This window comes from Chelmon rostratus, chromosome 17 (assembly GCF_017976325.1).
Source record: "Chelmon rostratus isolate fCheRos1 chromosome 17, fCheRos1.pri, whole genome shotgun sequence".
In the NCBI taxonomy this organism is placed as follows: Eukaryota; Metazoa; Chordata; class Actinopteri; order Chaetodontiformes; family Chaetodontidae; genus Chelmon; species Chelmon rostratus.
In genome coordinates this window covers 289,938-317,491 of record NC_055674.1, presented here as the reverse complement: position 1 = coordinate 317,491, position 27,554 = coordinate 289,938, and the positions used below count along the sequence as shown (strand labels likewise).

General features: G+C 46.1%; 1 protein-coding gene across 3 annotated transcripts; it reads left to right on the top strand.

Annotated features, from left to right (window-relative positions):
• Positions 1 to 127: 127 nt before the first annotated feature.
• arhgap27l (Rho GTPase activating protein 27, like) lies at positions 128 to 27,554 on the top strand. Of its 3 annotated transcripts, none has more exons than XM_041956298.1 (21): positions 128 to 244; positions 6,365 to 6,493; positions 6,802 to 7,763; positions 14,266 to 14,484; positions 15,269 to 15,448; positions 15,607 to 15,771; positions 16,108 to 16,176; positions 16,321 to 16,416; positions 16,819 to 16,899; positions 16,995 to 17,060; positions 19,190 to 19,257; positions 19,364 to 19,451; positions 20,200 to 20,301; positions 20,373 to 20,471; positions 20,587 to 20,659; positions 21,135 to 21,254; positions 21,361 to 21,459; positions 21,674 to 21,751; positions 22,452 to 22,586; positions 23,382 to 23,487; positions 24,063 to 27,554. In XM_041956298.1, the coding sequence occupies exons 2-21, from the start codon at positions 6,463 to 6,465 to the stop codon at positions 24,238 to 24,240; spliced, it is 3,015 nt and encodes a 1,004-aa protein (XP_041812232.1). In that variant the 5' UTR covers positions 128 to 244; positions 6,365 to 6,462; the 3' UTR covers positions 24,241 to 27,554. The 3 variants fall into 3 exon arrangements, with proteins under 3 accessions (XP_041812232.1, XP_041812234.1, XP_041812233.1); XM_041956299.1 differs by lacking the exon at positions 128 to 244 and adding an exon at positions 4,599 to 4,952; XM_041956300.1 differs by lacking the exon at positions 16,995 to 17,060.

Genomic DNA, 27,554 nt, shown 5'->3' with positions numbered 1-27,554 from the left:
TGGGTCTGCAGCAGGTCCAACTGTGTCTTCCTCTTTCAAACAGGAAGTAGATTGTGGCAGGGGGAAACAGGAGGAGGACAAGCTGAGACTGGCAGGTCAGGGAGGGGCGGGGCCAGAGAGAGAGACACACACACAGAGAGAGAGAGAGGAACCTGTTTCTGGGATTTGGACTCGCCCCTTCAGGAATACAAGAGACAAAAAACCCCACAAAGAGCAGGATGGTCGGATCGGACTTTTACTGCAGGTAAAACTCATCTGTCTGTCTGTCTGTCTGTCTGTCTGTGGTGGTGATTCTGTCATGTTGGACTGAGTTTAGAGTCAGTTGGAACTTTTTCTTTCATTGTTGTAGTTTGTGTTTCTCGTGTGTGTGTGTGTTTCTCGTGTGTGTGTGTTTCTCATGTGTGTGTGTGTGTTTCTCATGTGTGTGTGTGTTTCTCGTGTGTGTGTGTTTCTCATGTGTGTGTTTCCTCTCTGTTCATTTTGAAAACTTCTTTACTAACTGCAAAAAGTGGAAAAAAGTCTTCACTGATTTTTATAAAACCTACATTAAGAGGACATCACTCTGTTCCCACACCCACATTACGGGGACTGTTTGATTTCAGGGTTATGGCTTGACTTTTGGTTAAGATTAGGGTTTTGTGAGTGTGTGTGTGTGTGTGTGTGTGTGTGTGAGAGTGTGTGTGCGGGTGTGTGTGTGTGTGTTGGCAGGAATGTGTCACCGGGTGTGTTTAGCTCAGAGACAGGCTGTCCCAGCTACAGACACACTCACTGTAAGGAGGTTCGACTTTAAATCGAATGGAAGTGAAACAGCAGAAATGTCTCGGAGCAGAAACAGAACAAGAAAAGTATTAAAGCCTTGGGAAACATTTTGTTTCTCTCTGTGACTTACAGTGGCCTCTTTTGTGAACTCCTTACAAACACAGTACACTGTAAGGCATGTTATATGCTATACATGTTGCATAAAATCAGTCTGTAATATTTAATTTGGTTGTAGTGAGAGAAGTACTCATCTTTTACCTCAGCAAAAGTAGCATTACTACATTATAGAAATATTTTCTTACTATTTTCTTACAAATACAAAACCTGCATCCAAAATTGTCCTTTTTTATATTTTTTATTATTTAAAAGTATTGGCATCAAAACACACAAAAGTACTAATAAATATACTTTATATAATACAAATGTTGCAGAACGGCCCATTTCAGATTAATATATATTATTGGATTAGAATTATCGATGCATTCAGGTGTTCGTCAATTCAATCTTGCAGCAGATAAATATGAAGATGTTTTTAATGAAATAAAAAATCAATTAAATAAATTACTCTGCAATGTAGTTCTAGATAGCATGTTAAATTATTGATATAATATAATTTCGTGGTTATTATATTTTTCTTTATTAATGTGATCTCTACTGTAACGAATAACAAAATTTCTCAACTAAATGTAGTGGAGTGAAAAGTACAAAAGAGTAAAAGCATACATTTGGAGAAAATGGAAATAGCAAAGTACCATCACTTTAAAATTATACTTTAGTGCAGACCTGGAGTAAACTTACTCGTGTACTTTCTACCACAGGAATTGGAAAAAGCATCAGCTGAGTAAGAATTTTCAAGAGAATGTGAATTTTCTTTTCTGTTCTCAACACACTGAAACATGAACATTTAATTTAATATTCTGATGACAACTGGAGTCTGTTTCTGGTTGTTTGTCCAAACTCTTACTGTTTTATATATATATATATATATATATATATATATATATATATGGATGTATGTAATTTGTAGTATATATGTCTAATTTTCCTGTTTACCTCTCTGTGATAGAAAACATATTTTAGATGACGGATAATTTCATTTTCAATATTTTACAAAACAAACTGAAAATTGCACATTGAGGAACCTAATTCAAAGATTTTACTATATATACTAAAAAACATATTTAAACCACATACATACTTTTATATTGAATATATGATTATGAATATTTCTGATTCATTAGCTCATATAGTAATAGTATTAGTGAAAAAGTAAAACACAGACACTGATTCAAAATATATGTATAATTTGTTATCTGATATTATTTTTTTATGATATATAGTATATTTTTGTATGTGTGGGCATATAGGTTTTTTTATGATACTATAAGATATAAACATAATAAATCGTATTTTTAATACCTGAATTTATATGTTCAGTTCCTTCTGTTGAGTCTTTATGTCCTGAAACCTCTCAGCAAACACCTGCAGGAGTTTCACTCTCAGCTGATTCAGGTGTCAGAGTAGGAGCATGCTCAGTGTTTCCTCTTTAGCTTTAATGATTTCACATGTGACAGCAGAGAGCCGAGCAGCTGCTGGCGCTCCAGGTTCAGCTCTGAGAGGTTCACGTCCACTATGAAGGTCCTCCATCTCTATGAATTATTCCAGACAAACTGACCCTGGAACAGTTTGACTTTGTCTCCACAGTAGCAACGAGGCTCCTTCCCTGATTCTCCTTCTGAAGGAGGTTTCAGCTTCTTAGCCGTTAGCTCGCTCATCACAAACCTGCCTGCAGAACAGCGTCTCTGTCAGGATGTGGTCTGTAAAAGCTGCTTGTTGAGCATCAAACTCCACTGAAGAGTTTCAACTTTATCCAGGAGGTTTGTCCTGCAGCTCGTCCAGGTTAGCTGTTTGTAGCTGTGATGACTCTTGAGTTTGACCTCCGTCATCACTGTGAGCTCGTCTTCACAAACTGATTCAGACACACTGGTTTGTCTTTGTCACTGAAAAGATTAATTGTATTTATGAATTGCTTAGGGGCTGAATCAAACAATGTTGCGGGCTGTATACAGCCCAGAGGCCAGAGATTCCCCACCCATCCTTTAGGAGGTGATGGAGGTCCTTGAGCAACTCCTTTAAGGCCTCCTTGAACAGGGCATAGAGTTCCTCAACAATGCTGCAGAGGTTCTTGAGGGAGTTTTATAAGTCCTTGATTAGATTGTAGAGGTCCTTGAACAGGGTTAGAGGTCCTTACTAAGAGTGGTCGAGGTCCCTGAGAGGGCTGTGGATGACCTTGGGGAGAATGCTGAGATCATTGAAGATGTTGTAGATGCTCTTGAGAACAATTCAGAGGATTTTAGGAGGTTGTAAAGGGTCCAGAATAAAGTTCTAGGGGTCACTGAAGAGTTTTCAGGGATACTTAACAAGGTTTTGGGATCTGTGAACTGCTTACCTGAACTGTTTGATACCTGGTTTAACAGACAGCTGACAGAGAATCAGAGTAGTTTTTCTGTGTTCGTGGTGAGAACATCGACACATACAGACACAGTGTGGTTCGACTCAGAGCTCCTCCAAACATTCCTGTAAAAGTTCAGCTTTCAGGAGGCGGAGTCCGCAGACAGTTTTATGATTTCAACTCGGTTATTTCTGTCTGTTGTTGCTGTTGTGTGTGTGTGTGTGTGTGTGTGTGCACTTCTGACTGTAACCACACCCCATGCTCACACTGAGGGTAAAGGTTGAATTTGAATCCACTTCAGATTGGCTGTTGGGTTTATGATGTCACACATATTATTGATCCTCTGATGGTGGATTCTGGTGTACTTCTTCTTTAAATTCTTTCTCTCTTCTGATTGGTCAACGGGGCGTGTCCTGCCACAAAGCCTCAACCTCGGTTTAATGATTGACAGCTCTCTCAGTTTATTTTCTCACACACTCCAGTCCTGTGGTCGAACAGAGGAGGGTGTGTGTGTGTGTGTGTCTGCGTGTGTGTCTGTAGTGTGTGTGTGTGTGTGTTACATTCCTGGCAGGGTGGGTGTGGCTGAGAGACAAACAGAGAGAAAAAGAAGGGGGGGAGGGGTCGGCTGCATTCCAGCACTTCAGGCTCTTTCACACACCTGAACACACCTGAACACACCTGGCTCAGGTGTGTGTGACTCAGAGCAGGTTTGACTGTTTACCACCATGAAGACTCAAACAGCCGATTCAGTTTAATGAATCTTCACGTATCTCTGCGAAGAGAACAGCGTTAGCTCCAAACTCTGACATGAACAAACTAGTTTAGTTTAACCAATATAAAATAATAAGTCGCAGGAGAACTGAGGCCTAGGACCGCAGCTCAGATCAGGGTGCCACAGGCACAAACATTACAGCGTTTCTGAGGGGCATTAAATCCACACGGGGCACCAGAAACCAACCTTAAACAGGGTGCGTGTGTTTTTATTCGTCTATTAGTTAGTGTAGTTATTAATGATCCTTTCAGACAGTGAACGTTCAGCTGTTCAGCTTCATCTGGACACGTCTGCTGCTGGTGAACTATTGTTCCTTCACAAAGACAGGAAACACACACACCAGTGTGTGATGTCACTGAGGGGTGGAGTCTGCACCATGTTGTGGGCGGGACTTACAGCAGACAGGAAGAGCCGACACTTCCCTCTGTAAACAGAACAGGCTCTCGCTGGCCTCCTGCTATTGTTCTGTGTGTGTGTGTGTGTGTGTGTGCGTGTGTGTGTGTGTGTGTGTGTGTGTGTGTGTGTTGGCTGGTTTAATGTACAGCGATGCATCGTACAGAGAGCAGAGATCATCACAGAGGGACGTGTCCTCGTGTTTAGTTTCTAAGACTCTTTTAAAATAAGTGAGTCATTCTTCTAAAATTAGTCGAATCTGTTTCCAACCGATTGACTTCACGTCGGGGAACACTTCAAACATGTCACCTGATCACCTGACTGATCTAGTTTCTCTGGGTACGGTGCATGTGAGGCCAGAGATGAAGAGCCACAAGTCTGCAGGTTTCCACCTGAGCAGGTGATGCCACTGATAGGCCCCGCCCACTCCTAATGAGTGGGTGGAGTCTGTGGTTTGGAAAGAGACCCTGCAGTGTTGTCTCTCTGTGGTTGAACACATGTAATCCTTCCCTTTCCTTTGAAACGTTGAAAGCAGTGGTTGACAACAGAGCAGATGCTAATGAGAGAAGCGGACAGGTGAGTATGACTCTGCCGGACTGACGAATAAGGGCTGTGAACATGTACTGAAACACAGGTGAGTCCTTCACTCCTGGACTTTCTGAACAGGTTCAGCGTGGACGAGCTGTCAGAAATCCTGTGAGTTACAGCGCGAGAGAACATGAAAACATGAGGGCGAAGCACAGAGGTTAGCGCTAGCGTTAGCTTCGGGAGCTGCAGGAAGGCTTCAGCGTTCAGAGCTGATTGCAGTTTGACTTGTTCTGACACGAAGAAACACATAACTCTCATTCCTCTGATGCTGTCGGTGGCTGTTCTGTTTCTGTTCCACCAACACTCTCACAATGTGCAGTGCTTCATCTTCAGTGATACCTGACCAGTTATTGACGCAGACTTTATGTGAGAGCTGATGTTTTAGGTTGCAGTAACAGTGGGGGGGTGTTATGGCTGGGTCAGGGTTAGGGTTACCCTTGACACTGGGTGTGGTGACATTTTCAGACAACATTAAACACAGTCCTGTCGTTTTATTCACAGCCTCGTGTGTAAAAGTGCTCCCATGCTGTCGTGCTGTTCAGTGTTCGTGTATAAACCTGTTGAGTCTTTTGGGTTGGCTGAGTGAGAGCACTTCAGACGCTTCAGTACTTTTCTAACAAATGATTGTCTCCCAGAAGGAGTTCAGCAGATCGGAGCTGGTTAAAATGTTACTGTGTTGCTCTTAGAGCCAATCAGGTCACACGCACTTTAATATAAATCATTGTATCCAGAGTAGATAAGATCTAAAGAGGCCTGTGATGACGCGGTGTACATACAGGGTTCAAGCTCACAGTAAAAACAAACCACAGTGGCAGAACTTTTTACCAACATGGGAAGTTGTTTTGTACCTTTAACTGCACAAATCAAAACATGTGTTCGTCTCCAGTAGCAGACTTTGCAGACTTAGCCGTTAGCATCACCATGCTGGTAAAAAGCAATGCATATGATAAGATCATCATGTGTTTGTAGCGTGGCTGTCCCGTGAGAACTATGTACCTCTAAGATGTTTTATGAGCTCAGAAAAACAGTTTTCAGCTTTTTGACGATGCATTTTCCAGCTAATCCAAGAGCCTGTTAAAGAGTTTATTTAGCCACGAGGAGAATTTCAGGACAGCGCTTGAGTAAATGAACCAATCTCCTTAGATCATTTCCACCATCGTGTTATTTAAATCTTGTGGGTTCTTAGCAAACTTGGTAATGTTAGAGCTTGAGGATGTGACCATTTGGGGGTTGGTAACTGAGGCAACTGAGGCGAATGCTAAGCTAGCTGCTGCTCGTTAAATCACAATGTCTGTTTTTCTGTACTGAATACAGAGGATGCAACACGTGTGTGAAGGATTAGGAGTCACTAGTTCTTGAATTTGCTCCGTCTGGTCTGATTTAAGTTTTCTGTTTTTAAGGGGGCCGATGATCAGGTGTGACCATTGACCCCTCCTCTTCAGCATCACCTGCCCAACTACCTGAAGGAGACGGGCTAGAGGAGCCCAGAGCTGTCGCCATGACAGCAACCTCCTCCCTGCTTGGCACAGGTGAGTCAGCAGCCATGATGGGACCTGAATGGAACAACAGCAGCAACAGTAGTAGTGTTAAAGTATCAGCAGTACCAGTTTAAGTATTAGTTAGTTAGCAGAAGTAGCTATATCATTATCAGGTTAAGTATCACTAACAGTTAAAGTATCATTAGCAGTTAAAGTTATTGACAGTTAAAGAAGAGGTAGTCGTAGTTTTTAAAGTAGCAGTAGTAGCAGTCGAGCAACCCTCAGCTCTGGTATTTCATAATGCTGTTCTTCTGTTCTATTATTTCCTCTGACCCTCTGGTCTGGTCTTGGTCTTACAGGTCTGGGCCTGGTCCTGGTGGAGTTCCAGTATGAGTACGAGGGTCGGGACGGGGAACTGGTCTCCATCAAACCCAACGAGCGCTATGTCCTGTTAGCTAAGACCAATGACCACTGGTGGCAGGTCCGGAGTGACCATAGCTCCAAGCCCTTCTACATCCCTGCCAAGTATGTCAAGGAGCTGCCGACGGACTTCCCCTCACCTCTGGACTTTGCCGATCCGCCTAATCCTGAACCCGTGCTTCTTCCTGTGGCAGCACCGGTCCCGGTCCCTGTCCCCGTCCCTGTTCCAAAGACTCTCGAGGAACCCAGCGGGACCAAAACTAAACTGGGGGATGAGGTGACGATCCGCCTCAGACCCGATGCCTCCACCGGATACCGCAAGACTGAGAACCGCATGTCCACATTTGGTGTCCCACTGGACTTTCATGACCCGTTGCCTCTGTTGGGGCAGACACAGCGACACTCTAGCAACGCTCCTGCAGGTCCCACAGAGGCCGGGACCAGCACCACCAGTGGGACTACAAACACGGCTGACGATACTCTGAGCAAAAAGCATCTTTCAGGGTTCCTAGACGAGCACAGGGACTCTGGGAAACATCGAGTTCCCAGTTTCAGTCCAGCAGACCCCCTCTCCTCAGCCAGGCCCCAGACACAGCCCATCCCTGTGGAGACACCGGTGGTCCCACTGGTCCCTCCCCACAACGACCTTCACAGTACGTCCTTGTCATCCACGGTTTGCCATGACAACCATGAGTCTTCAATCGAGCTGGAGGAGGAGGAGGTGGAGGTGGAGGAGATGAGTGTGGAGGAGGATGATGAGAAGGATTCACAGAAGGAGGAAGATTCAAACCATATCTACGAGTCCATCCAGGACCTGAACCTGGACCTGGAGGCTCTGGTTGGAGGAAGGCTGAGTCCTGGAGCACCATCTGAACCTTCACCAGCGCCTCCCCCCTCAAAGGTAAGACACCTGAGACCTTCTCAGTCTGTGTTCTTGTGAAACACTTTGGGTCCTGCCTTGAGGTCAGTTCCACTCCAAAGTCCTTTTTAAGATGGTCGAAGAGTCTTCATGCTTCTTCATCTGAGAATGTCAATATGGTGGATTTATCAAAATAATGTCTGCTGCAAAACTAGAAATTCTGGGACATGTGAGTAGCTGCTGGCCAGGTGAGAGCTTTCAGTCAGTGTCCATGGTATTCATCAGGGTGTGAAGTCAGCAACTATCTGACGTCTCTCTGTAATGAACAGAAATACAGATTATTTGTGATCCATACATGTAAACGACTGGAGGCAGAGTGATGCCAGACCACGAGGTGTGAGGGCCACAGCAGGCCCATGGGGCCCTGCAGGCCCGCAAGGTGTCAGGGCCACAGCAGGCCCACGAGGTGTCAGGGCCACAGCAGGCCCATGGGGCCCTGCAGGCCCGCAAGGTGTGAGGGCCACAGCAGGCCCATGGGGCCCTGCAGGCACGCGAGGTGTGAGGGCCACAGCAGGCCCATGGGGCCCTGCAGGCCCGCGAGGTGTCAGGGCCACAGCAGGCCCGCGAGGTGTCAGGGCCACAGCAGGCCCATAGGGCCCTGCAGGCCCGCAAAGTGTGAGGGCCACAGCAGGCCCATGGGGCCCTGCAGGCACGCGAGGTGTGAGGGCCACAGCAGGCCCATGGGGCCCTGCAGGCCCGCGAGGTGTCAGGGCCACAGCAGGCCCATGGGGCCCTGCAGGCCCATGAGGTGTCAGGGCCACAGCAGGCCCATGGGGCCCTGCAGGCCCGCGAGGTATCAGGGCCACAGCAGGCCCATGGGGCCCCACCTTTCAATGATGTGTAATGATACAAACAACCCTGTGTACAATGTTGAGAGTATTTTTAAGAGATGATATTAACTTGGATATTGTTTGTAAATCTTTGCCGATGGTTCTCTTATTAATATTAACCATTAGACCCACACCTGCAGAGACACCTGCAGACACCTGCAGAGACACCTGCAGAGACACCTGCAGACACCTGCAGAGACACCTGCAGGCACCTGCAGACACCTGCAGAGACACCTGCAGAGACACCTGCAGACAGTCTTGCTGTGTTTTGATGGTTCTTCTTATTCTGTGGCAGACGTTTGAGCGGTAGCTGCGTGTGTTTGTCCTGTTCTGGTGAACCAGGTTGTTAATTGTTAGGCAGCAGTTTTATTTCTGTTTTTTTTTTATGAATTATTTTTAATTAACACTAAGGTCACAGCACTGTTCCTCATGTCACCTCTGTGGTGGAACACTTTTCCAGCTGCTGGTGTTTTTGTCATTTGGTAATGTCCGTCAGGTTTATCATAGACCAGTTTTCAGATCTATCTCATCCCTGCTGTAGGACGGTCAGTAGTTCTTGGAGGAGGATGGTAGTTTTTTATGTTCAGGACAGATGGAGGTCTAATACCGAACCAAAATGTATCACTCAAAACAGTTGAAAACAGATCTAATGAACATTTTAAGGGTTAAAGAATTTCTGTTTCCATCAGTTTCAGAAGAGTTGAATCTGTTTTTCCATCCATGTCGCTGGTGTTCCCTGTTTCCAGTAGTTTCTTTTCTGTTTTGTCTGACTGTCCCTCTGTTGTCTCTCTGTCGGACAGATTGTCTCTGTGTTGTCTCTCTGTCGGACTGACTGGCTCTGTGTTGGACAGACTGTCTCTCTGTTGGACAGATTGTCTCTGGGTTGGACAGATTGTCTCTCTGTTGGACTGACTGTCTCTCTGTTGGACTGACTGTCTCTGTGTCGGACAGATTGTCTCTGTGTTGGACTGACTGTCTCTGTGTTGGACTGACTGTCTCTGTGTCGGACAGATTGTCTCTGTGTTGGACTGACTGTCTCTGTGTTGTCTCTGTGTTGGACTGACTGTCTCTGTGTTGGACAGATTGTCTCTGTGTTGGACTGACTGTCTCTGTGTCGGACAGATTGTCTCTGTGTTGGACTGACTGTCTCTGTGTTGTCTCTGTGTTGGACTGACTGTCTCTGTGTTGGACAGATTGTCTCTGTCTCTGTGTTGTCTCTGTGTTGGACTGACTGTCTCTGTGTTGTCTCTGTGTTGGACTGACTGCCTCTGTGTTTGACTGACTGTCTCTGTGTTGTCTCTGTGTTGGACTGACTGTCTCTGTGTTGGACTGATTGTCTCTGTGTTGGACAGATTGTCTGTGGGTTGGACAGATTGTCTCTCTGTCGGACTGACTGTCTCTGTGTCGGACTGACTGTCTCTCTGTTGGACTGACTGTCTCTCTGTTGGACTGACTGTCTCTGTGTTGTCTCTGTGTCGGACTGACTGTCTCTCTGTTGGACTGACTGTCTCTGGGTTGGACAGATCGTCTCTGTGTTGGACTGACTGTCTCTGTGTTGGACTGACTGTCCCTGTGTTGTCTCTGTGTCGGACTGATTGTCTCTGTGTTGACTGACTGTCTCTGTGTTGTCTCTCTGTTGGACTGACTGTCCCTGTGTTGTCTCTGTGTCGGACAGATTGTCTCTCTGTTGGACTGACTGTCCCTGTGTCAGACAGATTCTCTCTGTTGGACAGATTGTCTCTCTGTCGGACTGACTGTCTCCCTGTTGGACTGACTGTCTCTGTGTTGTCTCTGTGTCGGACAGATTGTCTCTGTGTCGGACAGATTGTCTCTGGGTTGGACAGATTGTCTCTGTGTTGGACTGACTGTCTCTGTGTTGTCTCTGTGTCGGACAGATTGTCTCTCTGTTGGACTGACTGTCCCTGTGTTGTCTCTGTGTCGGACTGATTGTCTCTGTGTTGACTGACTGTCTCTGTGTTGTCTCTCTGTTGGACTGACTGTCCCTGTGTTGTCTCTGTGTCGGACAGATTGTCTCTCTGTTGGACTGACTGTCTCTCTGTTGGACTGACTGTCCCTGTGTCAGACAGATTCTCTCTGTTGGACAGATTGTCTCTCTGTCGGACTGACTGTCTCTCTGTTGGACTGACTGTCTCTGTGTTGTCTCTGTGTCGGACAGATTGTCTCTCTGTTGGACTGACTGTCCCTGTGTTGTCTCTGTGTCGGACAGATTGTCTCTGTGTTGGACTGACTGTCCCTGTGTTGTCTCTGTGTCAGACAGATTGTCTCTGTGTTGGACTGACTGTCTCTGTGTTGTCTCTGTGTCGGACAGATTGTCTCTGTGTTGGACAGATTGTCTCTCTGTTGGACTGACTGTCCCTGTGTTGTCTCTGTGTCGGACAGATTGTCTCTCTGTTGGACTGACTGTCCCTGTGTTGTCTCTGTGTTGGACAGATTGTCTCTCTGTTGGACTGACTGTCCCTGTGTTGTCTCTGTGTTGGACAGATTGTCTCTGTGTTGGACTGACTGTCTCTGTGTCGGACAGATTGTCTCTGTGTTGTCTCTGTGTCGGACAGATTGTCTCTGTGTTTGACTGACTGTCTCTGTGTTGGTTAGCTGTGTTGTGACAGACGAGGAGATCAATGATCAATAATCAGATCAGTTGCTGTTCTGGCCTTTGATTGGCTGCTGTGTGACGTTCAGTCAGACCTCAGAGACTTCAGGTCGTTTTACAAAATAAAAGCGTGTTGTTTCCTGCAGCGTCCACACAGGAAGCACAGAGAAGAAAAAGAAAAGCTGTTTCCTCTTTTTATTCTCATCAGAGCAGGAACGCCGCTGACCTTTGACCTGCAGGCCTTTGAATCACTTCTTTTACGTCCATATTTTTGAATTCTGTTTGCTCTACGGTGTTAATAATTAATTTAATTATTATCTTTATTAGTTAGATTCTATCTTCGTTTCATTATGTCTAGTGTTTGTAAATTTAAATCATTCATTATTAGAATTAGTTGTAATTATTAATTAATGTTTGTTTGTTTTGTTTTTAACTTTTTGTTCCATTTTTAACATTTGAATTTCTTATTTGTACTATTTTAATTGAAATGTATTTTGTGTATTCAAGTTTTCTTTTATGGGGGTCTGGTCTGTGTAGTCTGTGGATCTGGTGATGGTGATGTCACAGCAGGATGTGATGAGGTTAGCAGGATGTTGTGATGTCACAGGATGTGTTCAGGGTCAGACAGGAAAGTAGGAGAGGATGGTGTTGCAGCGACACCTGCAGGATGAGAGAGGAACAGCCAGAGAAACCATACACGTGTGTGTGTGTGTGTATGTGTGTGTCTGTGTGCGTGTCTTTGTTTGTGTGTGTGTGTGTCTGTGTGTGTGTGTGTCTGTGGGTGTGGGTGTGTGTGGGTGTGTGTGTGCGTGCGTGTGTGTGTGTGTCTGTGTGCGTGTATTTGTCTATCTGTGTGTGTGTGTCTGTGTGTGTCTGTATCTGTGTGTGTCTGTGTGTGTGTTTGTGTGTGTGTTTATTTCTGTGTGTGTGTGTGCCTGTGTGTGTGTGTGTGTGTGTGTGTGTGTGTGTGTGCAGGAGGTTCCAGGCGTCCTTGTGAAAGATATGATGGTCCCTGTGAATTATTCACAGATCCCAGAGGTGGTTCCCTGGGACTTGGAGGGTCTTTGAGAACATCTGAGTTCTTGTCAAAGGGTCAGGGGTCCCTCGAAGTTCTAGGTTCTAGTTCTTCAAACCTGCAATGAGGTTCAGACCAATTAAAGAACGTAGATTCCTAAAAAACACTGACTCAGTCAGCGACCAGGGGCGTGGTTAACACTGGCATGGGGCTGCAGCATGCAGGGTAGGATGGGGGTGGGGCTACAGCCTGCAGGGTCAGATGGGGGTGGGGCTACAGCATGCAGGGTAGGATGGGGGTGGGGCTACAGCCTGCAGGGTAGGATGGGGGTGGGGCTACAGCATGCAGGGTATGATGGGGGTGGGGCTACAGCCTGCAGGGTCAGATGGGGGTGGGGCTACAGCATGCAGGGTATGATGGGGGTGGGGCTACAGCCTGCAGGGTAGGATGGGGGTGGGGCTACAGCATGCAGGGTCAGATGGGGGTGGGGCTACAGCCTGCAGGGTCGGATGGGGGTGGGGCTACAGCATGCAGGGTATGATGGGGGTGGGGCTACAGCCTGCAGGGTAGGATGGGGGTGGGGCTACAGCCTGCAGGGTCGGATGGGGGTGGGGCTACAGCCTGCAGGCAGCCACAGTCTGACAACCTGAACCAGCTTCGGTTACAGACGGAGACAAACACTCTGCCTTGTTTCAGTGTGATGACGACGGGACTTTAATGTAGAAGCCAGCAGAGAGAGGCATTGTGGGTAAGTTCACACATCCTCAGCTGAACTGGCCGCAGCTCCTGGTTTGTTGTGCAGGTTCACGGAGGTTTGGGGGTGTGGTGTTTAAGACTGCAGGTGCTGATCTCCAGTCAGCTGACAGGTTAATGTGAAACCTCTGCCTGTTAAACATTGAGAGGAGTCACACCTGATCCTGGTCTCCTCAGGTCCCCAGGGTCCTGCTGTACTGCTGTGTTGTACTGTGGTGGTTTTATACCGTGTACTTCTACTGTCAGTGGTGGAGGAAGGATTCAGTCATTTACTCCAGTAAAAGTACAAAAGTGTGCGTGTGTGTGTGTCTCTGTGTGTGTGTATCTGTGTATGTGTGTGTGTGTATCTATGTGTATCTCTGTATCTGTGTGCGTGTGTGTGTGTCTGTGTGTGTATCTGTATCTGTGTGTGTGTGTGTGTGTGTGTGTATCTGTGTATCTGTGTGCGTGTGTGTGTGTCTCTGTGTGTGTGTATCTGTATCTGTGTGTGTGTGTGTGTGTATCTGTGTATCTGTGTGTGTGTGTGTGTATCTGTGTATCTGTGTGTGTGTGTATCTGTGTGTGTGTGTGTGTGAGTGTGTATCTCTGCGTGTGTGTGTGTCTGTGTGTGTATCTCTGTATCTGTGTGTGTGTGTGTGTGTTTATAACACATAGGAGGAGTACTTCCTGTTGGACAGCGTCTCTCCACCCAGAGACACGCTGTTACAGGACAGAGGAGTCTGTCCAGTGAGGGGGATCAGTCTCAGGTCCAGTTCACTGGAGTCTGAACCTGAAAACTGGAGCTCTGCTGAAACCATTAACCGACTCGTTTCCTGTCGTTCGACTGATCGATAACCGATCGCTGCAGTTCTGGAGTAACTTTCTGTCTGTTGAGTAAAAACTGAGGCAACTTCAACTGAAGTGGGTTTCCTTCAGAGGACCTCATGAAACCAAAACAGTTGATCTTGGAGACAGCGGGGCTGTACACCTGAATCCTGCCGTCAGGAAAAATCTAAATTATATTCCGTGCTAACAGCACAGGTGAACACTGCGTTCATGTTTCATTATTTCTGCTGAATGACATCACATCTGTCGAGAACAGAGGCATGGCTGCCGGGTGGACCCAGCAGGGATCCAGCAGGACCCACCTGGATGATCCCAGCAGGGATCCAGCAGGACCCACCTGGGTGATCCCAGCAGGACCCACCTGGGTGATCCCAGCAGGGATCAGCTTCTACAGTCTAAACCTTCTTTCAGCCGGCAGCTGACTCTCTCTCTCTCTCTCTCTCTCTGTAGGACCACTGCTCGCTCGACCCTGACTCGCCCATCTATGCCAACGTCTCCAGTCTGAAGAAAACGTCCCTCCCTCAGATCTCGGTCTCTGGCCCCGCCCTACCGTCATCACCTCCTCCTGGCCCCGCCCCCTCGGCTCCAGACCTCACCCCCTCATCATCAGTGTCCTCCTCTGGGATGATAAGCCCCGCCTCCCCCCTCAGCCCACCGGACGTATGGCAGGTGAGGTGACCTCTGATAGCTTCGAAGCACAGGTGTGTTTACCAGAATAATTAAATTCCAGGAGTGAAAGGAATGAAAGTGCTGATTGCCTCAAAAACATAGAAATGGAGAAATGTAGTTAGTTAAAATTAAAGGACTGAAAGAAGTTGAAGTGACAGACAAAATCAAACGATTGAAAGATGTTAAGAGTCTGTTCAGACAGAAAGACTGAAAGAAATCAAAGAAATCAATCAATTAAGAAAGAAGAAGCAATTTAATTTGACTTTTTTAAGACTGAATGAAGTTGAAGTGGCAGTTGAGCAGGCCCCCCCCCCCCCCCCCCAAGTCACCAGTCCGGCTTTGTTCTGTGCTGTATCGCCGCTCTCTTTCCAGCACATTTTCTTGTCATCTCTTCATGTTACCTCACCGTCATTAAAGTTTGATCACATGTAATCAGAGCTGAGCCGTTCAGGTCGGTTTGCTGTGATCGAATGAGCAGGAAAAGCTACATGTTGCTGAGGACCAGGTGACGCTTCACTGCCTTGCTCAGAGACACATCAACAACCATCAAAACTTTATTTAAAATAACGTCCTGACGCTTCATTTACTTTCTAGATTCTTAATCAGATTATATTGATTTATTTTATTTAGGATGATTGGGTTTTTAAAAGCTAGGGACTGATACTGGTGCAGTCCGGTTCACTGTGTTCAGACTGCACCTGGACGTGCCGTCAGCTCACCTGCCTGATTCTTCTGAGTGGGGTGGGCGTGGGTGTGTTGTTGATGTATAACTGAACTCGCTCAGGTGCACACTGACCAGGACAGCGGGAAGGTGTTCTATTTCCATCCTGTAACCGGACAGACCACCTGGTCCGACCCTCACGGCCCGCAACCCCCGCCTGCTCGAGACATGGACCGGTCCAGAGTTAGCGAGGGGGGGCAGCTGACCTCCCCCTCCCCTCTGCTCTCCCCAGCCTCCTCTCAGGTACGATTAAAAATGGATGGCCTGTGTGGAGCCACATGTTTCACTGAAAATTAGAACAGTCAGAGGAGTGTAATGTCATAATCTGTCCTGTAGAGGGCAGCATTATGCCACATCCTCACAAACTACTTCCAGCCAATCACTGGTGTCCTTCCGTTCAGGGCTGTGTTTGGGAGCAGCTGGTGGACGAGGTCTCAGGGAGATTTTACTACTACAACCCCACCACAGGAGCCACGTCATGGACCGCACCAGAGCCACTGTCCCCCTCCTCACCCTCCTCATCCCCCCCAGGCTCGACAGTAAACAGGAGGCATGCAGACGGCCCGGTACGATCCTGAGACAAGTCTGGATCGAGTCTGGTTTAAGATTACCAAAGTCTTACTTAAATCACAGCACAGTGGACAAACTGTAGCTGAAGCTTTCTGCTACTGAGGGACGATCGTGTGTTTTCAAGGCTTTAACAGAAGCAAAAGAACCAAATTTATTATGTAAAAGTCTATAAAGTTTAAGTAATTTTAAATAAATCATTGTTACTATAATTTTTATACATATATTGATTCATAGATTATATATTATTAACTTATTTCGGATCATTTTTTGTTGCTTTTCTCAGTTTAAAAATGGTGAATTTTTCTTTGATGACGGGTGTTTGTGTGTTTAAGCCTCCGCTGCCAGAGGAAGATTATCCTGTAGACACACAGAACAACAGCAACGACAGCGTCTTCACAACGGTACAACACACACACACGTACGCATGCACGCACACACACTTGAAGGGGGGGCTGCAGGAGGTAATCAATCAATAGATCAGTCAGTTTCTTCCTGAGTCGTGCAGCTTGTATGTCTGATTGTCAGTAATTGATTGATTTTTCCAGCTTCCATCTTTGCCCCAGAGGCTGATGGGAAATGGAGTTCCTGAGGAGGGAGCAACTGTGCAGGTCAGGAACTGGAGACACAGTGTGGCCGAAGAAGTGAGTCAATCCGACATAACCGTTGAGCCAATCATATAATAACAATTTTAAAAAAGGGTAACTTTCACAAAAAATAGCTTGAACGAGATAATGGCAATCATGATGATAGCTTACGCTAATGATCCGTGAAAATAACGTGAACAAGACAACTTACACCAAGGATGATAATAACTTGTGCTAATGATGATAATAACTTGTGCTAATGATGATAATAACGTATGCTAGTGATGATAATAACGTATGCTAATGAAGATGATAACTTGTGCTAATGGTCGTAATAACTTACGTGAACACGATACAAACCTGCTCAAACTGGATCGTGGTAAATCCAGTTCATCTTTCAGGACTTGAGGAGTTCCGTAGAAACTTGAGCTCATTTAAAAATCCTCCTTTGTGTTCCAGACGTTTGCTCCCAGCCACAGGAGGAACGTCTCCGACTTCACTGAGGTGTCTCACAGAAGACACTCCCCCGACAGTCCAGAGGTAGACAAACACTCACCTCCCTCGCACACCTCCCTCGCTGTCTCATCACACTTCAGTCGTTCATTCTTCGTGTCATCCTTTTCTTTCTCATCAAGCTTTATGATAGGCACAGACTGAAGAGGAATCTGTCCAATCGGAGCACAGGCTCCCATCAGCTGCACGTAGGTCCTTGGCCCTGATTGGTTACTGACGTTGCTGGGTGTCTGCTGGGTTCTCTGTCAGATATGAATGATTGTGTCAGATCTCCTGCTGTTGCTGTGGCCACAGCAGACCAGGTGTTGACTAACCTTTGTTCTAACACAGAGAATCAAACATTTTCTTTAATGTTTTAAACACTGACTCATTATCTGAGGGGAACTTTCTGGGCAGTGCAGACAGACGGCGCCCCCTGCTGTGTTTCATCAGAACTACTGCTTCACTCTCATCAGGACGTCTCCAAACATTTAGAAGGATTCTTCCTGTAGCTGATGAGGGGCTCAGTGGTTAGCACTGCCGCCTCCGATGGTCCTGGTGTCGATTCTCAGCTGGATCAGGGCCTCTGTGTGTGCAGCTGGGGGCTCTGGTTTACCCCGCCATCAACCACCACCATCAACACATCTATCTTAGATCATTTTTCCTGTTGAACTTTGAATGTTGCCCAGAAAGTTCTCCAGTGTTTCTCCACTAACCCTCCTGATCATACATCAAGAACCATTCATCATGTGCGTTAACACTGAACCTCTGGAACGGTTCTGCTGATGGTTAGGGTTAGGGTTAGGGTTACCTGGTTTACCTGATTGTTCTGTTGTTGGTTCTGCAGTTTGTTCTGCTGATGGTTCTCAACTGCTCAGTAAGGATAATAATAACTTCTTTATTTGTAGATCACTTTTCCTTCAACCTGAGTTACAAAGTGCTTCACACAGATTTAACTCAACTATAAAATCAGTTAGAGAATCTGATCAAACGGAGAACCTTTAGGTCACAAAAGAACTGGACCAAAACAACATAGAACGGACTAAAGACAATTAAACAACATAAAAGAAAAAAAGGCGATTCAAGTCGAACCCAAAGTTCTGATGAAAGTCTGTCTTAAGAAGAGTCTGCCAGATGTCCTCCAGCAGGTCTGACTGCAGTGAGTCCTTGGGGACATTTTTGAGGACCTTGAGGAGAATCAAGGGGAGGTTTTGTGGTTCATTGCTAAAGATTTAGTTTTTTGTGCAAAGTATATGTTGGTTTTAGAGGAGTTTCCAGGTGTTTACTGAGGTCCAAGGGGTCTCTGATGAGGCAACAGATCGTTCTTGTTCTTGATGTGGTTCTAATGGAGTTCAAGGTGTTCTTGAGGAGGTATTGTGTATCATCTTTAAACATTTTGGGGGTGTTTGATTAAGGTGTAAGTGTCCAAGACAAGTTTTTAGAGGTCCTTGGGGATCTTCTAGTGGTCCTTGAGGAAGTTTTGGTTGTCCTTAAGTGGGCTCAATGGATCATTGTAGAGGTTCTATGGGTCTGTGTGGATAGTCTAGAGGTTCTTGGGGGTCTTTTGGTGATTCCTGACGAAGAGTTTTCTCGATGACAGTAAAACTGTGTGTTTCTATGGTGACATCAAATATTTCCAGGACTGAATTAAACAAGATTAAGGACATAAAAAAGTAGATTTTATTCACAGAGATAACACACACACACACACACACACACACACACACACACACACACACACACACACACACAGACACACACGCGCACACACACACACACACACACGCACACACACACACACGCACACACGCACACGCACACACACGCACACACACACATGCACACACACACACACGCACACACACACACACGCACACACGCACACACACACACGCGCACACACGCACACACAAACGCACACACGCACACACGCACACACACGCACACACAACACACACGCACACACACGCACACACAACACACACGCACACACACGCACACACACACACACGCACACACACGCACACACAACACACACGCACACACGCACACACACACACGCACACACACACACACGCACACATGCACACACACACACACGCACACACACACACAACACACACACGCACACACAGACACACACGCACACACACACACACACAACACACACGCACACACACACACACACCACTCCCTCCTTTACACAGGAGTCACATTTCAAAGTTGATCTGCAAGTTTAAAGAAACCTGAGGACTCACCTGTGTGTGTGTGTGTGTGTGTGTGTGTGTCTGTGTGTGTGTGTGTGTGTGTGTGTGTGTGTGTGTGTGTGTGTCTACAGTGCCATCTGCTGGAGAAAGCAGGAATCATCAACAAGACCAAAGTAGCCGATAACGGCAAAAGGATCCGGTGAGGCGTTCACTCTCTGCCTGTTTGATGGAGGAAGAAGCTGAAGATGTTTTCTTTTTATCTTTTTATCATTTAACTGTTTGTCGTTTGTGTTGTTGTTGGACAGGAAGAACTGGAGTCAGTCCTGGACGGTCCTCCACGGTGGGATCCTGACCTTTCACAGAGACCCCAAATCTGCTCCCACTGGGAACGCTGTAAGAACCAGTTACACATACTGGAACACTGGCTGGTTCATAATATTCATTATATACAGTGTTTATACAGCTGACACTAAGTTCTGAGGTTATTGAGTATAACAATAAGTCACAGAAACCTTTATCAAATATCAACCAATCAGCACCCACAAGAATCCAGTTCAGACCAGCTCACAGGAACCTGGACGTGTTTCATAAACGTAGCTTATTGTGAAAATCATGGCATAACGGAGCCGGACATCCTGAACCACAATCAGCTGATGAGATCTGCTTTAAGGTGGACTGAAGAGACTGAATCTGTGGCTGCCAGCAGTCTGTCAGTCAACCACACTGACATATCTCAAACTGTTGGACGAGGATGCAACTAACTGATTCTAAACTAAGAACTAACGACATTCTCATCAGCCTCAGCTGAACTCTGTGTTTAATGCTAAGTAGCCAATGTTAGCATGACAACATGCTAAATTAAGATGATGCTATGGTACACCTTATACCTGCTTAACATCAGCATGTTAGCTTTGCCACTGTGAGCATTTTACAATGCTCATATTAGCATTTAGCTAACAGCACTGTGAGCATTGAAGCAGACTTTTGTTTAATGACTCAACAAATTAAAGAGGCATCAAACACGTTAAAAACATGTAACAGTATAATATGATAAAATAAAATGTGATTAGATTTGAATCCGTACAAACCTGTCAATCAGGGAAATGACGTATCGTGATGATGATGACTTCCTGTTCTTCAGAGTAAATCGTCACAGATTGTTCCAGAATACACCGTCGAGCTGAGAGGAGCCTCGGTGGGCTGGGCCTCCAGGGACAAGTCGTCCAAGAAGAACGTCTTAGAGGTACCGGTGTGTTGCCGTGGTTACAGTCCGGCTTCACATTCACCGCTCTCATCGCGTGTTTGTGTTTGCAGCTGAAGACGCGTCAGGGCTGCGAGTATCTGATGCAGTACGACACCGAGAGCATCATCAGCGATTGGCTCAAAGTGATGCAGGACACCATCAGACAGCTGGTACGAGCACACACACTCGCAGCAACCATGAGCTAAATGTAGCACCAGGCCGTCACCACGGTAACAGATCAGGGACAGCCAATGAAAGTCATTTCATTGAGTCCAACTCTTTCAGGAACTGGACCATCTGTCAGAGGACGAGGACGAAGCTGCTTCAGACAAAGAGGACAAAGACAGGAAGAGGACATGTGAGTCCACAGTATCACCTGTCTCAGCTCATTTATCTTATCCACAACAGCCAGGTGTTCAGTATTTCTCAGTACTTTCCATTTTTATACAGTCTTTTGTATTAAATGTACACATGAATACAGTCAACTTTTTATTCTTCTTATTAATATTATTATTGTCATTTCTACTGATGCTGCCTGTACATTTCCGCAGCTGGGGATGAATAAAGTTGATCTTATCTTATCTTATCTTATCACATGGTAGTCATCAGCAGACTTTTCATCCGTTTCCAACAACGGAGCAAAGTCATCGTGTCGCTTCTTGCGAGAACGTGGACCTTCAGTCGATTTGTTGTTTCCAAGGTCGACGATGAACTTTAAAGAAATTTAAAGTCAAAGAACATCGAACATGAAATAAAAATCAATGAAGTGGACACCTGAATGACGCTTCCTGTCGGACTCACACCTCAGACATTCTTCTTCTTCTCCGTTTCAGCCACCAGGACTTCGTCAGGGACGGCCGAATCCGAGCAGAGACGAGTTCGGACCAAACTGCGACGTTTCCTCCAGCGGAGGCCGACGCTGCAGAGCGTCAAAGAGAAAGGCTACATCAGAGGTAAACCGAGTTTCGCAAAGCGAGCTCTGATGGACGCGCTGACGCTCAGCGAGGCGGTCCAGAGTCTGGATCTGGACTAACCCGACTGAAATCTTCTCCTGTTCAGATAACGTGTTCGGCTGCCACCTGGACACCCTCTGCCACCGCGAAAACACCACCACCCCCAAGTTTGTGGACAAATGTATCAGAGCGGTGGAGAGGAGAGGTGACGCAACACACACACACACACACACACACACACACACACAACACACAACACACAACACACACACACACACACACAAAACACACACACAACACACAGAACACACACAGACACACACACACACACACACACGCACACAGACACACACACACAACACACACACAGCAGACTGATGTATGTGTGTGTGCGTGCGTGTGTGTGTGTGTGTGTTCAGGTCTGGATGTGGACGGGATCTACAGAGTGAGCGGAAACCTGGCTGTGATCCAGAAACTACGACACAAAGCTGATCATGGTACCAAACTGTCTGTCTGTCTGTCTGTCTGTTTATCTGTCCGTCTGTCTGTCTGTCTGTCTGTCTGTTTGTCTGTCTGTTTATCTGTCCGTCTGTCTGTCTGTCTGTCTCTGTCTGTCTGTCTGTCTGTCTGACCCATGACCTGTCTGTCTGTCCCTCTCTCTCTCTGTCTGTCTCTCTATCTGTCTGTCTGTCCGTCCGTCCGTCTGTCTGTCTGTCTCTCTCTCTGTCCGTCTGTCTGTCCGTCTGTCTGTCTCTCTGTCTGTCTCTCTGTCTGTCTGTCTGTCTGTCTGTCTCTCTGTCTGTCTCTCTCTCTGTCTATCTGCCTGTCTGTCTGTCTCTCTCTCTGTCTGTCTCTCTGTCTGTCTGTCTCTCTGTCTGTCTCTCTGTCTGTCTGTCTGTCTGTCTGTCTGTCTGTCTCTCTGTCTGTCTCTCTCTCTGTCTATCTGCCTGTCTGTCTGTCTCTCTCTCTGTCTGTCTCTCTGTCTGTCTGTCTCTCTGTCTGTCTCTCTGTCTGTCTGTCTGACCTTCACAAAATGTACCTTCAGATGAAATTAAGTAGAATTGATGGACGTGTGAAGCCGGCAGGTGATTGGCTGTAATCACGCTGCTCAGAGAGAAGCTGCAGCAGACGGTTGGTTTCTACAAACCGGCCTCTTCATTTGTTGTCTTACTCATCGCGTCCCTGTCGTCCCCGCAGAGGAGCAGCTGGACCTGGAGGACGGACAGTGGGAGGAGATCCACGTGATCACCGGCGCCCTGAAGCTTTTCCTGCGGGAGCTTCCGGAGCCGCTGTTCCCCTTCAGCTGCTTCGACAAGTTCATCGCCGCCATCCGTCAGTACACGTCACGTACTTCACGTCTACACAGCCTGCAACACGTGACACGTTTAACCCACAGCCAGGAAATGATCTGCCAGCTGTGTGTTCAAGTCACACAGAGATGCAAACATTACAGTCTTAAAGACAAATTTGGACCGAACGTTAACGAGAGACGAATCATACGAGAATGCTCAGAGCGTCTTCAGCATGAGTTTCGTATGAAGTCAAAATGCTTTTGATAAGTTCTGATTTAAGCCTGAAAAACATTCGTGGAACATCATTCAGCCCAGTTGAAGATGAACTTTCACCACTTTTTAAAGCTGTTTTCAATCTTAATTGTTTCCCTCCTCACATTTCACTGATTTTCATTCCAGATTCATATTCTGCCTCTTTCAGAGTTAGAGCTGAAAACCAATAAGAGCACTGCGAGTTGTGCCTTCGTCCAGTCATGTGATGTCTTCATGGTTCAGAATTCAGGACCTAACCTGAAAAAGACCCATGAAAATCCTGACTTGCACTAATATATTAAGAAATTCACAGACCAAACTTGAACAGGCACACCCGATCCAAAAGAGACTCCACAAACTTGTAGTGATGGTGGCGCAGGAGACACTGTCCTGGGGCGACCCCAGTCATGACAATCACCCACTGGGAACAAGGCATATCCACATCTCAGTTGGTCTGTAGCTGCTGAGGTGTTCACACCAAAGCATGAACACATTTCTGGTCCCTCGTTAGCTTAAACAGATGTGAGTGCTGTTTAAACCCGTCAGTGTTTAGAAGCTGCTCTGTGTGTTGATTTCCACGCAGAGGTCCCAGACTACAGCCTGAGAGTCTCCTACATGAAGGACCTGGTTCGGTCTCTGCCTCTGCCGAACCACGACACCATGGAGCTGCTGTTCAAACACCTGCGCAAGTGAGTCCGCTCATTAAAACATCGAAATAAGGCTTCGTAAAACCTGGACCAGCATACAGAAGGCTGATAATAAGCCGGAGGTATGGACTGGTTCACTGGACTAAAGGCTCGTTAATATCAGAGGAGATATACACGGCCATGCTAACGCTGCTCAAGAATACATGAAAATTAACTTTACAGTGAAAATGTTTGATTTTTAGATTTTTAGGGTGTCCAAGGTGTCAGTTGACAGTCCTGACACCCCCTGTATTTTCCAAACTGGTCCCACTGAAAATAGTTCCGATCTGTTCAGCTCTGAGCAGCTCATGAACTCAGACATCAATATTGAGTTTGTCTCTTCAAGGGACAGTTTTTTTGTGGAACCAGACCCTGGAGGACATTTAAGTTAAACCAGGACTAAATGTATGGTCACATTTGCCTACCAGAGAGGACGTAAGGTCAATATGGACAGTAATAAACAGCAGGTATGAGTGACAGGTGAGTCAGGTGGGTCTGTAGAAATACTCTCTGTGGTCTCCTGAAGTAAACTGAACGATGTGATGATAAGAATTGATGAACATCATTTTTCTCTCCAGGGTGGTCGAACACAAGGAGTCTAACAGGATGTCGATTCAGAGCGTCGCCATCGTGTTTGGCCCCACGTTGCTCCGCCCGCAGACTGAGTCAGCCAATATGACGATCCACATGGTGTTCCAGAGCCAGATAGTGGAGCTCATGCTCAAGGAGTTCCAGACCGTCTTCTCCCAGAGGTAGGGGGAACCTACCAGAGGCCTGTGGGACCTTCAGGAACCCTCTGGGGACCTTCTGTAAGCCTCCTTAACATCATGAGACCTGCCAAAAATCTTCCGGAGTGTCAGAGAACCTTCTCCAACTCTGGACCTAAACATGACCTCCTCTTGAACCCAGTTCACTCTGGATTTAATGTTTTGAATTGAATCTCCTGGATATTTGATGCCTCTTTTTAACCACTGTGCCTTAAATGACCCTTAAATAAAAGCAGAACTTTGGTGGAACCACCTAGAACCCTGGACTGGTTTTAAAGGCTTTGACAGCAGCTTTGCTCTTCTTTGAAGGCAACACCTCCTAGACCCTCATAGACTTCATAAATTAATGAGGTACAGCTGGAACCTACAGGCTTTACTAGATGCCAAGTGAAACCATCTAGAACCCTGGACTGGTTTTAACCCTAAACTTGGGTCGAAAGACCACCAGATCCTTCCAGAACCTTGTAGATCTCCAGGCCTGAACTCCTCTCCTCTTCCTGTTTTTTAAAGTGATTGTGATGCTGCTCACGTCTGGTTTTGCAGGTTTGGGTCAGACAGTCTGGAGCAGAATCAGGTTTTTGCAGTAGTCAGTTTTAAAAGGAGCTGCTCACAGTCTTATTGTCCCAAACAGAGATGCAAACTTCAGTCCATGTGTCCTCAGAGTGGGAAAGTCTCAGGGCGTACATGCAGTTTATAGACCTGGAGCAGAGGGAGCTTGTTGTAGTTTTTAGTTTGTCTTTGCTTTGGAGCTCAATGGTTTCATGTTGCAGGTTTTCAGACTCATCAGCTGCTTCCTCATTAAACAGCAGATATGTTCACTTCCTCCTGTTGAGTCCTCATGTCCTGAAACCTCTCAGCAAACACCTGCAGGGGTTTCACTCAGCAGCAGATTCAGGTGTCAGAGCAGGAGCATGCTCAGTGTTTCCTCTTTAGCTTTAATAATTTCACCTGTGAGACGCTGCTGGAGCTCCAGGTTCAGCTCTGAGAGGTTCATGTCCACCATGAAGGTCAGATCACAGACACTTACTGTCACTGAGTTTCATGTCAGCTTTTCTCTATGAATTATTCCAGACACACTGACTCTGGATCAGTTTGACTTTGTTTTATCACTCAGAGCGTCTCTGTCAGGATGTGTTCTGAAAGCTGCTTGTGGAGCATCAAACTTTATCCAGGAGGTTTGTCCTGCAGCTTGTCCAGTTCAGCTGTTTGTAGCTGTGATGACTCCTGAGAGCAGCCCTCTTCATCACTGTGAGCTCGTCCTCACAAACTGACTGAGACACCCTGGTTTGTCTAATAATTGTTCGTCCATTCCTTGCAACACTCTGCATCTCCTTTTCTTGACTGTCACAGCAACATATCAGCGTGTGTGTGTTGCATTCAGGGACCACTGGGAAGGTCATCTTAATCTTTTATTACTGAAAAAAGTAATTGTTGCATTGAGATTGTTTTGTATTTGTGAGCTATTGAACTGCTGAGCTGCCTCGTGGGCTCGATCAAACGGTCTCTTGGGCCATATACTGCCCAGAGGCGGGAGGTTCCCCACCCCAGCTCCAAATAATCCAGGTAGAGCTTGGGTTGAAGTGTTCAGAATCCTGGACTGATTCTGAAACTTGAACCTGCAGTGTCAGTGCTCTTTCAAGGAAACAGACCAAACAAAACACACTTAGCACCTTAAAAATCAACTTATTTCGCACTTTGAGCGATGTGATGGTTAGACCTGCAGCCCAATGTTTTAAAATTCTCTCACCACTAGACCACCAAGCCTTAAACAACCCAGTTAGACCCGGAATGGTACCATTTGGAACCCTGGACTTTTTCTGAAGTGTTATCCAGCACTTTGACTTCACACATATATGGCACCTAAAAAAACCAACCCTAAACCCAATATCTGACTTTGAACACTCACACACTTCCAGATCACTTCGAAACCTTGTAGAAATAGTTTCTCCTCCTTTTTATAAAAGCCACGAGGGGTTAAATGTGGAATCTTTTGGCTACATGACACCTCTGTCTCACCACCAGACCACCAAGCCTTAAGTAACCTTGCTAGAACCAGTGGAACATCTAAAACCCCGGACTGGTTCAAAGATGAGACCTTCTTGTATGTAGAGACACGAGAAGCTGGAATAATCCAAACAGTGTCCACCTTGCTCGGCACCTCGAAAACACATAAAATATCTCTATAACCTTCAAAACTCTGGACTTCCATGACCCATCCATCTCAGGAGATAGTGCTTCTTTATCCCTCTTCTGAACCACGAAAAACATCTCACCAAGATCCCTCAGGATTTCTGCCCTTCCAGCAGAAACATTTTATACTTCCACATCCTGACCAAGAACAGCCTGTGGGAACTTCATGCATGTGATGTGTTAACCAAGCAGTGTTATCACATCGATAACTGCCATCTGTCGTTTGAAATGTGAAACATGTACTTACAGGGACTCTGAAGCCCCAGAAGTTGCTCAGCTGAACACGAGATGTTTGGAAGAAGGAACACATAATTCATCTTTTTAGAAGCCAAACTGAGTGGAGATGTAAACTGCGAGCTGGGTTCTCCTGTTAGGTCATTAGTTTAATGAGCTGATCAGTTTCTCAGAACTGACTGTGTGCAGGTCGTTATCGATGAACTCCTCAGCACAGTCTCACAATGTCAATCAGATTTAGTATCAACACGTAGATGAACACTGCAGGGGTCCTGGTTTATGTCCATGTTCACAGTCTGGAGTCTGATGTGTTCCAGTACAACAGCCATCAGTCTGTGTGGCATTCACTGACGCTGTAAAACACATTTTCCAAGTATGATACCAAGTATCTGTTTTACTGAAGGCCTTCATGAAACAGTGGTTGATTAGTCATGAACATTATTTGGCCATAAACCCTAACCCCACCTAACCCTAACCCCACCTAACCCTAACCCTAAGGCTAAAAACATCCTGGATCTGCTCATCTGGAACATCTTTCTCCACAAGACGAGGACTTACAGAGTTGTTAAAGTGTTTCTTTAAATTTAAATAAGCTTTAATGGAAAGTTAAGAGGACCTGGGATGTTTCCCAGAGGGACACCACAAATTAGTGAGGACAAAAAACAAAAGGGAGTCAGAAGTTATTTTTTTAAGGGATGAATAATTTACTGTTAATGATAAATCCTAGAACTGGTAATCTGTACGATGCTGTATGTTTTTATAGTATTGAGTTTATGTATTACAGATATTGAACAAAGCTGACATGGAAGATTAACAGATTAAACTCTGTACATAAGATGGTATTTTACTGACCTGAAATAAAAATAAACCTGATCTGTA